This window comes from Pteronotus mesoamericanus, unplaced genomic scaffold (assembly GCF_021234165.1).
Source record: "Pteronotus mesoamericanus isolate MK-2021 breed Mesoamerican mustached bat unplaced genomic scaffold, CSHL_Meso_final contig_50, whole genome shotgun sequence".
NCBI lineage: Eukaryota > Metazoa > Chordata > Mammalia > Chiroptera > Mormoopidae > Pteronotus > Pteronotus mesoamericanus.
Window position 1 is genome coordinate 3,373,741 of NW_026555186.1, and position 16,679 is coordinate 3,390,419.

The window sequence follows — 16,679 nt, forward strand, 5'->3', positions numbered from 1 at the left end:
GCCAAAGGAAGCTGGAGGCCTCTCCTAATATGAGAGAGCCCTGCCAAATTACATGAATCAGAGAGGAGAAATGTGTGGCCAGTAATGCAACTTACCTTCCATTTAGCTCACTTTTTCATTTGTTGACTGAAAAAAAGGGTGTTAGGAAATGGGCATACAATGGTAATTAATTGAAATAATTTTTTTCATTTTATGTTTATCTTCAAACCTCAGCTATAATGAAACTCTAATATAAAATAATATCTGACATCACCTTCTATCCTAAAATGTTTGCTTGTGTAGCCACAAGAAATTTCATTATGCATTGATTTTTTTCTCCCAATATACTGTAGACTTCCCAGACATAAATTTTATCTCCCTCTTATTAATCATTGTGTTTTCACTGTCTATTATTTTGGAATTTGGTAGGTATTCTTTTGAATTAATTATTAAACTAAGCATAGCATTAGGACAAACTGAGATAAAAAAATAATTGGTGTCATTTCTATGGAAGTACAAAATTGCCAGTCAAATCTTAAGGACCAAATATAGAAATTAAAAATATACAATTAAGTATTTGAATATATTTAATACCTTATTTGCTTCACTTTTATATTTTTTATTATAACATCAAATTAAAAAAGATTTATCTCTTTTATTACCCAGATATTTCATTGATTACAATGATGAAGATGACAGATTTTTCAATATCGATGCCAATACTGGATCTATCAAGACTACAAAGGTTCTTGATAGAGAAGAAACTCCGTGGTACAACATCACAGTCGCTGCTTCAGAAAATGGTAAATGACTTGACTTTATGTATTATAGGAAAAGGTGTCACTTGTACAAGAAGATTTATACTGAGATTTTCTCATAAGCAATTCTCTTACCATTTTTATTTTTCATGCTAAGGTCTAAGAGAGTGCACAGAATGTATTACGTACAATTTCACTCATTGTCAGACACAGTGAATAAATCCTTTACATTTTCCCTTACTTTAATTCTGGTGCAGTGGTGAAAAATCAGCATCATAGACCCTTAGTCCTTATGCCTGAGTCCATGTATTTGGTTCTTTTAGTTGTGACACTTCCTCTGTTACGTGTTTATGCCTCACTTAATAAAATGAAGTCATCACAGGGCTAGAAGAATGACATTTCACATATGTCAGTTTAGAAGAAAAACCAAGGAAAAGTTATCATTGTTCTTGAATGATTTTAATCAATATAACATCCTTCCTTAAGTTTCAATTAACATTTAGGAAACTTACAGTGAAAGAATTACTCTTGGAATTTCAACAAGCAGGTCTAACCCCTCTCTAAGGCAAGTTCATGATATATGGCTGAGGAAGACTCATGTTCCTTTCTCCCAAATAATGCACTGCAGTTAACACCTAAGCTCAGGGGAAACAAACATAAATATCAACAATTTCTTGTGAATTTAAATAGTTATATATGACTGTGCTCAAACAAAATGAGAATAAAACAAAGAAAATTGATCCATTGTCATAACAATGTGAAGTGAAGTTTTTCTTTACATATTAAGTGATAAACCAAAGTCTATGTTACCCCAAGTGTAGAATTGTTTACAGAAATTATGTATATATTTAGAAAAGATTTCTATGTACTCATGAAAGAGCTATTCATGTATTAGAAATTAGGAATACCTCACATTAGAAAAAAAAGTGCTGTGTAACATGAAATTATGTTTCTTTCTTTCTTTTGCCTTCGGAGGGCATGCCCCCTGCATCTGCCCTATCCTAGTAAACCACTAATCCAGATCAGCGATGTTCAATCTTTTCCATCTCACAGCACACATAAACTAATTGCTAAGATTTTATGACACACCAAAAAATATATATTACATATTTTGCCAATCTGACAAAAAATAGATATACTTTTGATTCATTCACAACAAATGGTTATTGTTGTGTTGGCTTTTTTTTTTTTTTCATTTGACGATCTAAGCAAAAGAGGTTAGTGCCTCTGACTAAATAGTCAGGTATTGCTTGTTTTAAGAAACCTTGCAGCACACGGATTGAAAACCACTGCTCTAGATGTGTTAGTCTATTCAGGCTGCTATAACATGAACTGGGTGCTTTGAATGACAGCCACTTATTTCTCACAGTTCTGAGGCTAGGAAGACCAAGATTAAGATGCGGGCACATTTGGTGTCTGGTGAGGGCCCAATTCCTGTTTCATCCACAGCTGCTTTCTGGTGGTGTCTTCACAGGGCAGAAGGAAAAGAAATTCTCTGAGGCCTCTACTGAAAGAACACTAATCTCATTCATAAGGCCTCCTTCCTTATTATCTATTCATTTCCCAAAGTTCCCACCTCCTAATACCATCAATTGGGAGTTAGATTTCAACATATGGATTTTGAGAGGACATAGACATTCAATCTGTAGCAACACATTTACCTGTTATTGGCATTTCATATAAAAGAATCATATAATGTGTGGTCTTTTGTGATAGGCTTATTTCATTTAGCATAATGTTTTCAAAATGTATCCATGTTGTACCATGCATCATTATTTCATTTTTCTTATTGCTAAAAAATATCCCATTGTAGAGATATATCAGATATTTATCCATTCGGCACTTGAATAGACATTTGAGTTGTTTCTACTTTTTGCCTAATATGAATAATGATGCTACGGCTATTAATGTGGATATTTTTGTGTATATATGTATTAAATTCTGTTGGGTAGTTCTGGCTAGTGTGGCTCCGTTGGTTGGGCTATGACCTGCAAGGCCAACTCGGTTCCCCATTGGGGCACGTGCAGGAAGCGACTGATCTATGTTTCTCTCTCACATCAGTGTTTCTCTCATTCTCTTTCTCCTTCTCTCCCTGTCTTCCTCTTGCTCTAAAATCCATAAGCATATGTTAGAATGAGGATAAAAAACATTAAATAAAAAAAAAAGATTGTGCAGTTTTTTTGGAACAAGCTCCATGTAAAGAATATGGGAGAGGAGTATCCTTGAAGAGGATGATTTTGTTTGTCAGACACAATAGGAGTTTCTTTTAAAATAACTTGAAGTCCAACTCCAGAGGTATTTTCTTCAGAAACCACACTTTAGATTGCTCTAAATTTCACCTCGGCTTAAGTAATATTTGTATCAAGTAGAAAGTAATTTATGACTATACATGTGTTCAAAGATATCATGAAAATTATGTGCAATCATTAGCAAAGAAAATGTCTGTTTTTACTGAAGTAGTGCCATAAATATACACTTATTAAGTTTTTTAATACTATTTGCTAGTACTTTGAATGGGAAATGTGTTAATACATATCTACTAAATAAAAAGGTACAGTAAATTGTAATGTCCTGAATTTTATAGATGATAATAAAAAACATTAGAGATATCTCAATGAGCAATATAACAATCAGTTAATCCCATGCATAAACAAATATATAGAACGAGCGGTAGTTAATATTTTATAGCCCTGTTGTAAGACTGTGTTTAGGAAACTGCACATTCATGAACTGATTGCTTAACCTGAGTGCCCTTTAAAGATTGTTGGAGGTTCTTCCATGTACAATTGTTTGTAAGTTTTAACCTCAGCATCAGCCACATTATGAGTATTTTCTAGTATATTTTGTTTCAGAAATGCATTTGGTACTTTTTATCAGACCAAATTTTTGAAAAGCTTACTATATTAGAACAGTGTTAGCTGCACAGCAAAATTGAGAGGAAGGTACATGGGTTTCCCATACACTCGTTGTCTCTACGCATGCTTAGCATCCTCCATTACCAACATCCCCCACCAGGAGGATACACTTGCTATAACTGATAAATATACATGAACACATCATAATCACCTGAAGTCTATAGTTTAATTTTGTGTTAACTCTTGGTGTATTATGAGTTTGGACAAATGTATAATGGCATGTACCATACAAGCTATTTTTCACTGCACAAAAAATCTGTGCTCTGCACATTGATCTCTCCCCACTCCAACACCTGGTAACCACTGATCTTTTTATTGGTCCCATAATTTTGCCTTTTCCAGAAGTTGAAATCATAGGGTATGTAGCCCTTTCAAATTGATTTTTTTTCACTTAGTTATATATATTTAAGTTCTCTCAATATATTTTCATGGCTTGATAACTCAATTTCCTTTTAGCACTCAATAGTATTCTTTTCTGGAAGAACCACAGTTTATTCATTTACCCATTGAAGGATATCTTGGTAGCTCCCAAATTTTGACATTGATAAATAAAGTTGCAATAAACATTCATGTGTAGGTTTTTGTGTGGAAAGAAGTTTCAAACTCCTTTGTATCAAATGTACAATTGCTGCATCTTATGGGAAGAGTATGTTTAGTTTTATAAGCAACTGACAGTCTTCCAAAGTGGCTGTTTCATTTTGAATTCTCATCACCAATGTTCCTGATGATGTATATGTGGATCTCTTCATATGATTATTTGCCAGCTGTATGTTTTTTTGGGGTGAGGCCCATTCACCTTATAGAGAACAATCTCCTTTATTGAGTGGTTTATTTAGTGCTAATCTTGTTGGCATGCATGTGCAACACATGTGTCCTAATTGCCTCAGAAATGGACTCCACAAAGGGCTTTCATGGCTATTGATTACAAGACTTGGCCTTCTCTTTTCTAAGCTTAATATTCTGGAAAATGTATATCATATTGTCAAAAGCATGTGTTTAGCAACATAATCTTTCCTATAAGTCAGCCCTCAGTCCCTCCCTGAGTCATCTGACCCAGGTTCCAGAAACCAAAAGCCCTGGGCTGCCTGTACAGCTACCAGCCCTACAGGTGATGCTGGCACTGAGGGTCAAGAAAGAGACAACGCAGGCGATGATGCTATTCACTCAGCTTTTATTAATGCAGATTCAGTCGAAATCCATACTGACCGAATAACAATAATAATCACACAGAAATAATGAGTAATAATATCACACAAGCAAATTGGGGGAAACAAACCCAAGTCCCAAGAGTCCAGATCAAGTCCGGGTCTGGGAGGCAATAGGGAGTAGCCTGTGCCTTGCAAGGCAGGGTTAGAGGGACAGGGTCACAGTAGAGCTCTTCCTCTCCTGGGTGGGATGTGCAGGACGCCTCAAAGTGACTTGATCTCTAGATTCATTGTCCATGGTCTGAAGTCCTCTGCTTTTATGCTTCTTTGGTTACAAAGGCATGTTGATTTCAAACAGTTTCACTATATGTGATTTCCTTAATTTGCATAAGCACATGCTGTTTTCCACATTCTTGATAGGCGTGTGTTGTTTATGTCAGCTCTGATAGGTACATGTTTATGTCAGCTCTCTGACAGGATGGTGTCACCCTTCCGATAGACACATGTTGTCTGCCACGCTGTATTGTGCATGCTGAGGGGCTGCATTATCACCCTGATTCACTGCTCTACCACGCATGCTCTAAGCATGGCTTCAGGTCCTGCTCTCCACACATATTTCAGTTACAGAATCTCAAAAAAGCCATGCTGTTTCAACAATTTTGTAATCCTTTCATCTCTCAATGACCTCTACTCATTTTGTACTGCTTTACAAGTAGCTATTTACTTTTAAGAACTATTTCAAATTTCACATCATCTGTGAAATTCTTTCTCAGCTTCTCAGGCAAATTTTACTACTCCTTTCCCTCTATCCTTCAACTTTATGTATGCCTTAAATATAGCTCTTATCACTTATTAGTCTTAAATATAGTACCTGTTACATTTCATTGTAATATTTCCCATCTATACTAAATTTGGAACATCTCAAGTAGAGAAATCAAGTCTATTTTATCATTGGTTAATCCTAGAATTCCCAAATATTTAGCTATTTTCCTGCATAAAACTCAGTTAAAGAAATTTCATTACACACATAGATATTCCTCTTGCCCCTCATTTTTCCACCTTAAATGCCCAACCAATTTATCACTCAATAAACAATTCAGTGATCACTAAGCTATCTATTTCTCATTTCCTTAAAATGTCCAATTTCTTATTGTTCCATACATTCAATGTAAGAACTGAATATCACCTGATCAATACACAACAATGCAACTGTGTCATTCATTGCTTGCATGACATTTGTACGTTCAAAGGAGTCCAAGTCTAAAGATGGTACATTATTCATTCATTTGATGAATCTGAAAGAGTCTACTGTCACCAGAGCTCACAAATTAAATGATGACAACTGCATATTTTTGCATTGAAATGGACATTTGCCTCCATTCCGTTTCACTTTGACTTTATTCAGATTATAAACATTACTCAGTCCAGACACCAATGTTTCATGTTTTTTATTGATTGAATTTTGCTCAGGTGTGTCTTTCCACTTTCAGGCAAACATATTAAAAAATTAGGATCCACAAATTTCAAATTTAGTCCAATTACAAACTTCAGGTGATGGAAATTAAATTCAGATTTTATGAACTCATTCTTTGTTGCCTTTTAAACCAAGATTAATTTTGTTAGCAGCTGCATCTAAAAATACAAAAATCTATTACTCAGGAGTGAGTGGTTTTAAGTTCCTTCAGCTTCTATATAATAACTGGCTATTGTTGGCATGCATATTTTGTTATATGAAATTTGTCTCCCACAAATTTGTTCATATTAAGCACTTTCCCTTAGCAGATAAGGACCATCATCAACACATTTTCCTTAGCAATATAAGGAAATTGATATTGCTTTAAGCATGATCAAAAGTAATAATATAATTTTCTGACATATGTTTATACATGTATGTGTCAGTGTATTAGTTACCTACTTTTATGTAACATATACTAGGAAATATCCAAAGATAATTCAATTTCTTCTAAGAAATGTATTGGCCCATGTACCTGTAAAATTCATATGTAAATTAGCATTTAGGCTTGCTTTGATCCATTTTTTATCTCTATTTTTCTGTGATCCATTTTCTATCTCCATTTTTCCTTTTCTGCATGTTTTTCATCTTTTGCTTTAATATTGCTATATTAAAGTAACAAGCAACAAACACTGTGTTGACTTATATAATTAGGATGAATGCCACCTTAAATTGGGATAAACTCATGTATAACCACAGTGAGATAAATTGTCATTTTGAATAATCATTAAAAATGTTGCTCCACGTAGGTAATTTGTACATTTTTATTTACTACCTTTAAAAATTGTAATACATAAAATGTGTCTATAATTTGATTAACTATTATGGCAAACAGTATGTTTATCCACATTGACTCAAGATCATCAAGGCTCATATTTTATCTTCACTTGCCCTCAATTACATTCAAACTTCGGTTCAACACATGAGAGAAGTTTGGTGAGGCAATCACAATATCTACAATATCTACTCATTCTGCTTTTTATTGTCATTTAATTATTTACATAATATGTTGATACATTTGAAGCCTTACAAGTTGCACTATGCCTATATCAGTATAAATTCTAAAAGAATTAGAACAAATGTATTTAGTCAAAAAAAAAAAAAGAAAAACCTTGAATAACTGAATCAATGTATACAACATTGCTAGATATTTATTTTATAGTTTTCCTCTCTCCTCAAAATGTTAATACCTCTTCCAATGCCCTTACATGCAGCAAATAATCTTGCTTCTCTAATGACCTATAAAATAAGAAAAATCAAAAAAGTGTTTCCACATTTTTCTGCCATCATGGTCTACCAATCTAATTACCACTGTAAACTTCAATCCACACAAATCTGCCTTCCTTCAGGCTACTATGAGGGAATTCTTCACACAATGTTTTTGACAGCCTCTCTATGTATGCCCTGAGTGCTGTCTTCTCTTGTTCTCTCAGAGATACTGACTGCAATTGTTTTTCTGCTTTCCTGCATCTTCATTTTACCTGCTCTGATACATGGTGTTCAGTCCTTATAAATAGGCTTTAATCCCTATCTGAAAATAAAATTAACTCTCAAAATCAAGAACTGAAAACCTACTTTGATCTAGCGTTTCCTTCCTGATATAATTCTATTTCTGTATACCCTTTACCAAAAACTTCTCTCAGGCATTGCTTATAGAGTCATGCACAGCTCACTGCTGGAGCTAAATTCTGAGAAATTCATCTTTAGTCAATGTATGCTTTGTGTGAACATTATAGAGTGCACTTACACAGGCCTGGATGATATAGCCTATTATATCCAGGCTACAGGGTATAGTCCATTGTTCTGCAGGGGAGGAAAAATAAATTTTTTCTCTACACTTCTAGGTTCTTGGCTGAGACATCCCTGTAATAAAATATTAATAGAAGAAAAACAAACGTGTTTAATAACATGTATACCTCCTGAATACGTGGAAGAGGCCCAGGAAAACTAAGTAACTCACCTAACTGGCTGAAGCCATCACGTTAAACCCCATTTTCAGCTGAAGACAGATGATGTTGGGGGTGGGGGGGGTCAGCTTTGGGAGGTCACCGAGAAAAGCACAGTAAAGGAGAGTAAGGTGGTTATGCAGATTTTAGTAGTCATCTTCTGCTTTGATAAGAGTTCCTAGAGATAATTTCATCCTCCCCACCCTTCTCCTGTTTTATAGCAAGGGAGATGCTCTTACAAATGGAGTTTTTCCTTGCAACTGTCAATGGTGTTTACAAAAGGTAACATCCACTTGGTTTTCAGATCTTTTCCAATGTCTGCTCTTTCTTAAAATTTACCCATACAAATAAATAAATAAATTTTATGCCAAACAGACATATTTTGGGGTGAAAAACTGTTCCCCTACAGCCCCTAGGCTACAAATCTCTGCAGCACTTTTGCATACTGTCTACTGTCCAGGGGTGCTCATCTATTTGTAATCTCTGGGCCACAGCGGAGGAAGAAGAGCTACCTTAGGCCACACATTAAATACATTGCAACACGTAATCACAAAGGACATTTCATAATGCTTTACGTAAATTTACTGGGCTGCATGTGGCCCGGGGCCCGCAGGCTACACACCCTTGCATGTAGGCAATTGTAACAGAGTGTTAAGTGTTCATGTAATGCATTGTACTACATTAGGGCTGCTATGTCACTAGGCAATAGGACTTTTGCAGCTCCTTGATGACCTTACGGAAGAGCCATCATATATGCAGTTCCTCTTTGACCAAAACGCTGTCATTTAGCACCTGGCAGTATTCACAGTCTGTACTCCCTAATACCATGCTCTTTAAAAATCCACTCTAAAAACACTCTTGTTTTCATTGTTTCAGCAAAATTACTTCTGTCCTCCACATTGCAAAATCTAAACTATTACTTTCATTCCATCATTTGTTTAACAAAGCCGCACCATTTGGCAAAATTGACAATTCCTTCAAGAAATAGGTTCTTTCAGTGGCTTAAGGATACAATATTCTCTACTTTCTCTTCATCCCCCACTGGTTCTTCAATCTCAGAGTGCTGGTTCATTTGTTTCTCTCTCACCATTTCACTGAATTGTGGGCCATCCTGATTTTCAGACCTTGGACCTGTCTGGAGTAATTGCCTAAGTAATGTCATTAGGGCTAATGGATTTCTGTAACATTTATACATAGATAACTCTCAAACTTAAACCCGTAGAAGTTTGGTTACTTTTCCCTTGAATTTCATATTAGCCACTCTAATAGCTCCTCTTGGAGGTCTCCAGCTCAAAATGTGCCAAGTAAATCTTAGCTTCAAAATCCATTTTTTCCCTCTAAATCTTCTCCTCCGGAGATCTTATCTATCATAGGAATAATGGCAGTAGTTTTCAGATCCCTCATGTAAATCACTCCGTTGTACTCGTCTCCATTTTTTCTCTCATGGTCCACATGCAATTTTTCGGGAAACTTTGTCAGCTATACTTCAAAAAATATTCATAAATCAACCACTTTATACAACTTCCATCACTCCAGTCCCTCTCCTAACAACCGTCACCCCCGCTAGTGCCTGCTATAGCTTCTTATATATATAGCCTTTTAAACTCAACACTAGCCTACTTTACCCTCTTACCCAAAAGAATATACCGTTAGTATATTCTTTTTAAATCATAGGTAATACCAATGTAGTCTCTTTTAAGTAAGATAAAATACTTGCACAAAAATTAAATTTACAGAACATGACACTCATAATGAGCAAACCAAGATAAAAACACATACATCCTGCAAAGAGTAAAGGTAAAGAGTATCTTATTTTTGCTTTAGTTCTTGTGTATGAATCTGAACACATTTTAGAGATTTTTTTTATAATGAATATAGACTGTTTTGGCTTTTGTATTGCTTTCATTATACATAATTCTCCCTTTTAAATTTTGTATTCCTAAATGTTTTGATTTATGCCTCATTAATTATTATTATATTATCAATAAAGCCCTTACATTACTTTAGTAGGTAATAATGCATAATATTTAAGGATACTGAATCTGGGTTTAGACAGGCTCTGTTTAAGCATTTTTTGTTTGTTTTTTTTCTATTTATTACAAGCAGCTTGGACAAGTTATTAACAAAGTATTATATATTTTCTTATTTTTAACAAACAATTTCAATGAGGATTAAATGAAGTGTCTTAACCCAGCACTTGCCACATGGTGACATAATAAATGTCATCTCTTCTCATTATCATAAATATGGCTAAAATATATGCTAAATTCACATTGATCATTACTTGATATATCTTCAGAAACTGAGAGACAAAATTAAATTTTGGAAAACACTTGAAAGTTGTACACATGAAAAAATTGAGAATACATTTTTATAAATTATTATATATAATAATAAAATCATGTTGCATCTCTGTAGACATTGAGAAAATAATTTAACAATCAAACCACAGTTAAGATACATTCATTAAACTCACTCTCTTAATTATGATTTATTTCCCATAAAATTTACTTAATCGATGGCCACAATCAACTGTATGCTAATAATGAAGAAGATACTCTCAAGAATGCAATGAATGTTTTATTCTCCTTGAGTACTAAGGGATTCTTATTTTTTAAATTGGATAATATCAACAAATACTGAAAAGTATAAATCTTGTTACATATCGATGGGTTTTACAAATATACATTCCCTGTGTAATTACATTCCTATCAAGGTAGAGGACATTTCCATAGCCTCAGCGCAGGTCTCCCTTACAGTAGATGCCTTTACTCTTCACTCTTCAGTGAAAACAATATTGTAATTTTTTTGCCACTTCTAGAATTTCATATACATGCAATTACAAAGTAATATGATTTGGGGCATACAGGAAATATAATTTGGGCTGTTGTTTGAAGAACCAAAAATTTTAGATTTATTCATATTATTAATAACAGTAGTTTCTTTTTTATCATTGATATTACAGTATGAATATATTATAATTTATTTATCTATTTTCTTATTGATGAGCTTTGCCTTGTTTTCTGTTTGGGGCTATGATTTGTAAAGCTGCAGAAAGTATTCGTACATAAGTATTTGTGTGGATATATGCTTTTATTTTTCTGGGTAAATACTTATGAGTTGAATGTTTTCATGACAAAATATGTGCATGTTTAGCTTTATGAGCAGAGAATACTAAAATGTATGCAGTTAGGCCACAAGTGGCTACAAAGCTATGGTATGTTTGTGACTGTAAATTGGGCATATAAAACAATACTGGGGCAACACGGAGACAGACTTTCTCCATCTAGAAAGACTGAGTTTCCTGTACCCACATACAGAAAGGGTACAAGGTCACCCGGTTCCAGCAGGCAGCATGAGCAAGGCAGAGGCGGGGGGCCAGTGAGAAGGCGCTGGGTGAAAATAGCCACTTAATTGTCCTTGTTTTTCTTGTTTCTTAGAGATCTAGTTTTTCCAGAACCCTTTTCTACAAAACTTTTTTTTCCTGATAATGAAGGTTACTTCTAACCCTGCCTGGTCAGAAAAAGAGCAGAGAACTATTTACTACTTAGGGACAATTATTGCTCCTATTACCGTTGTTAAAATGCTTTTGCCTCAGATTTCTAGAACAGATTGCTTTTTACTTCTCTTAAAAAGTGAGCAAATACCTGGTTTAGAAATATCGAGTTGGCCAAAAAGCTCATTTTGTTTTTTCCATAAAGAATGTATTTTTCACTTTCACCAATAACTTTGTTGATTTGGATATTTTGAATATATTGGCTATCTCCTATTTGGTATAACATTGGTTTTCTCAACTAATGTCTTGATTTGATTACTATCACCTTCAACTGGTCCACCTGACCATGAAGCATCATCCAGCAAGAAATCTTCGGCACAAAACTTCACAAACCACTTTTGACACATTTGATCAGTCACAACACCTTCTCCATACACTGTACAAATCTCTTTTTTTTTTTTGCATTTCAGTTTCATTTTTATTTTTGTGAAATAATAAAGCATAATGTGCCAAAAAATGTTGTGCATTTTCTTCCATCTTCAATATAAAAATGATTACACATAAATTTACCAATTTTGATAAGTATTTTAAATGCACACTGATATGACAGCTGTCACAATACACTCCAATGAAATTGTTTCAAATCAAGTTAAAGACAACTGAGCATTACTACAGCCACCTTATGAAAAAAAAAATGAAATTTTCAGCCAATATAAGAATTGATTAAAAAAATGCATGGACAGTAGTTACACCAGAGGAGACATAGTTAAATAGTTGTAATAGGAGAGCATGAGAAGCTAATGAAAACCCTGGCTTTGCCAAGATAAGTAATCTCAACTCAGTCAAAATTTTTACTTTACAAAATGAGAATTTGGGCTGAATATTCTCTTTTAGTTTTAAAATATGAGGAAAAAAATCAAGTAATGGTCAATATTAGCCAGTCAAAAAGTTGTAGCTATGCATTGTTTTTAAAATATGCCACTGTAATAAGTACTTAAGTAAGCATGTAACTAAATTCAATGAAAACATTTATTTTTATAATATAAAACTTTTAATATAATGTACAAGCATTACATTATCTTTTATTGTACATAAACAAACAAGTTAATGTCAATATAATTATAAATGATGCTATTAACAGATATTACTTTTAAGATGTTTTATATTTTTCTGTATATTTAATAGAGTATTGAGTGTTCAGTATAACAAAGAGTTTGCAAAACAATGTTTTAACACATTGTTACATTCAAGAAGTGATGTTTAAGAACATAATTCCTATTAACATACTCTTCAGTGTCACATGTTGTTTGTTTTTCCAGGTTTACAAAAGTGACTATACTTGGATACAGTTTTCTGAGACATTTCTGAAAAATATTTTATTTCCATTTTGTTTCTAAAATTGGTTTATGTTGTGTCCATATTTTTATTTACTTATTTTCTCTATAGTATAAATATACTATAGTTATTGTAATTATCCAGCCCCTTTGTCAGACATTTGTATTCTTCTCTTGTTTGGTCCATTAAATGTGCTGGTAGAGTATGTGTTCAAGAATTTTCCTATAGTATAAACCAGGGAAATTCCTGGATCTTGGGCATGCGTATATAGAACTGTACAAATTGCATTTGGGTTATTTTAATTAATAGGCATTCTCATTGGTCTATATCTGATCCAGCATTTGGAAAAATTTTGTCAAAATTATATCAAATTTTGTTAAAATTGTATCAGTCTCCTTGGTGTTAAGTGGTAACTTATTTTGATTAACTTGAATTTTTTTAAGTATTAATGATGTAGAAATTTTTTCATGTGTTTATTTGTAGTTTATAATACCTATTCTGTTAAATGTTATTAATTTTATTAATTTCTTTACTGTGCCAGCCTCTTTTTCTTATTGATTTAATACACTGTATTATATATTATAGATACAGATTTTGTATTAGCAAATATTTAATCATTTTTTGAATTTTCCCTCCTTGTGGCATATTTGGAGGAACTGAATAAAATCATATTTGAATGTAAGCAATTTTATCAGTGCTTCCCTTGTGATTAGTGCATTTTATGTTTTGAAAGCTTCCATGTACCTTAATATATCATATACTATAGTTTTTCCAAAATATGTATAGTTTTGTCTTAGCTATTTAAGTCTTTATAAGTATTTAAAATATATTTTTGTGTATAGTATAATTATAGCCATTTTATAATGATGATGTAGATGACAAATTTTACTAAAACTGTTTCTTGATCCTAATTTCCCTACTGGCCTACAATAGCATCCTTACCATATATTAAATTTCTATATGTAGCAAATCTGTGGTTGGTTCTTTTCCATTTTTGTTTGTCTATACCTTTGACATCATCACATTGTCTTAAGTTCTAATACTGTATAAGACTCGATAGGTAGTAAAGTAAGTATCCTTTTTGGTGCTTGTGCATACAAGTCTGGGTAATCTTTGTTCTTACAAATCTTAGTATCAGCTTCCAATTTCTATGACAAATTCTCATTGGATTTGTATTAGATTACATTGAAAATACACATTAATTTGGACAGGCTAGCTTTATTTATGATTTTGCTCAATTTCTTTAGATCTTTAAATTCAGTAAAGTGTTCTGAATATAAATTTTACATATACTTTGTTAGATTCATTTCTAGGTTTCTTATAGCTTTGTTCCTTAACTCCTGTTAGTTTTTCACCATTAAGAACCATGTATGTTGTAGTTTTATTTGTCGTTGTTTGTTTAATGTTTTCCCAATCAACTTGAGAGGATACATTTTCATTCCTAGTTTGCTAAGATTTTTGTTTGTTCTTTGCTTTGTTCTGTTTTGTCTAGAATATATGAATATTGTATTTTATTTCATGTTTTTTTCTATAACTGTTGAGATAATTATCTTATTTTTTTCTTCCTCCTTTAATTCATTAACTGTATGGATAACTTTTATGCTTTTTACATTTTCCCCCATAAGAAGGAAATGATTCTTTGTGTAAATAACTTGACTTTCTATTTCACCAAGTTTATTTAGGTTTGAAACCTTAAGCTTTTTAAAAAATTGTGTGATTATTTTTTACCAACTGCTGTGCTTTTCTTAGATTAATGATAAAACTGATTGTTCATCCCTTGGACTCTGACAGCATACAATGAATTCTGACAACTTTCTCCCACTCCAGTTCTGAATAACATGTAATTTCCTTGATATGACAAAAAATACTATTTTAGCATTCATGTCATGCCTTGGTGTTCATTTCTCATCTTTCTCTAAGTTAATGAGTTTAGCGAAGAGTGCCATCATAAAGTTGTCTTTTGCCAAAAGTCCTGCTATAGCATATGGAGCTAGTGACAAGCTACAGCATTAAGGAGATTTGTTTGAAACCAAGCCTCTAAGGTGTTCATGGAAATACTAAGTACATCCCTGTGTGTTTTGCAGACAATCCTGGTTTGCTGAGCCATGTCACAGTGGGTATTAAAATTCTGGATGTCAATGACAATCCGCCCGAACTTGCCAGGGAATATGATATTGTTGTCTGTGAAAATTCTAAGCCTGGCCAGGTAAGTTAATTGTTCTCTTCCTCTTATTTGAAAGGGGAAAAAAGCAGCTTTATTTCCATTATTCTTTTTCTTTACATTTTTATTGAATTTATTGGTTATTAAAATCATAAGGCTTTCAGTTATACAATTCTATAATACATCAGCTGTATATTGTATTGTGTGTTCACCACCACAAGCCTTAAATATACTCCTCTAAATTCCCATGTTATTTTTGTGCTCAGTGAAAATCATTTTAGAAAACTTTATTTTAAATACCAAGCCAATTTTTTTGAGAATCATAGGGAATAAATTTTCTCTAGATCCCAAGTGTGATTCAAAAACAAACTCATTCATGAATGCATTCATTATACCAATAACGTTACAATGCTTTGTGTGTCGCCTGGCAGTAAATGAGAAGGAAACAATGAACTTTCCTTTCCTGATGGGCTTTGAGACTAGATTGCGGAGGTCGGACTGGTTCATCTCTTTTGGGAGCCATGAGGGAATGACAGGAGTAACCAGTGTATGATACTGTATGATATATGAGTACTTTACTGCTTTTAAAATCATGATATGTAAATATATCAGTATCATACACTGTATGATGATTCATGTTGATGATTAAATTTTACCAAAGTGAGGAGTGTGTATGTAGTAATAATGTGGGAGAGCAAAGGAAGGGTAAAAGAACTTGAAGATGGGACATAAGCCTGGGTATGTCATGAGGCCTAGTTAAAAAGTATGGAAATTCTGAAGGAAGACCAGGGTGGTGAGGCACATAAAACAAACAGGAGCTTGGAAAGGGAAGTTCATTCATTTCTCTTCCCTGCTGTATGACAAATTACACAAATTTAGCAACCTAAAACTCTTATCATCTCATAGTTTCTGTAGGTCACATATGTGCTCATAGTTTAGCTGGTTCTTTGCAGAGGTCTCCTAATCTCCCAAGGCTATAATCAAGGTATCAGTCAGGGCTGTGTGTTCACCTGGATCTAAGAGACCTCTTCCAGCCTACAAGGTTGTTGGCAACATTTAGTTACTTTGAGCTGAAGACTTGAGAGCTTCAGGATTTTCCTCAGCTCTTCAAGTTTCCTGAGAGCTCTGAGATGCCATCCACAGTTTCTTGCCATATGAGTTTTCCAAATATGAACACTTACTTCAGCAAATAAGTAAGAAATATTTCTCTGGTGAGGCATTGTTAGCAAACAGCTTTATATAAAGTTATGTAATCAGGTGAATGATGTATGGACATTTTTGCCATATTCCCTTGGTCAGCAAGCAGCAAGAAATAGGTTCTGACACCTAAGAAGAAAAGATTATATCAAGTCATGCATTCTGTAAGAATTGCTTTGTGGTCTATTTGTCACAGGTGATTCTAGAAATGTAAAAATGGTATAGGTCCAGTTA

At 33.6% G+C, this 16,679-nt stretch overlaps 1 protein-coding gene across 6 annotated transcripts in view; it reads left to right on the forward strand.

Annotated features, from left to right (window-relative positions):
- CDH18 (cadherin 18) overlaps positions 1–16,679 on the forward strand; it is an 822,825-nt gene that overhangs the window by 768,229 nt on the left and 37,917 nt on the right. For all 6 annotated transcript variants that reach the window (XM_054578303.1, XM_054578308.1, XM_054578309.1 and 3 more), the window contains 2 exons: positions 646–782; positions 15,172–15,293. In XM_054578303.1, coding sequence (XP_054434278.1) covers positions 646–782; positions 15,172–15,293 — 259 coding nt within the window. The remainder of the gene's footprint in view (positions 1–645; positions 783–15,171; positions 15,294–16,679) is intronic.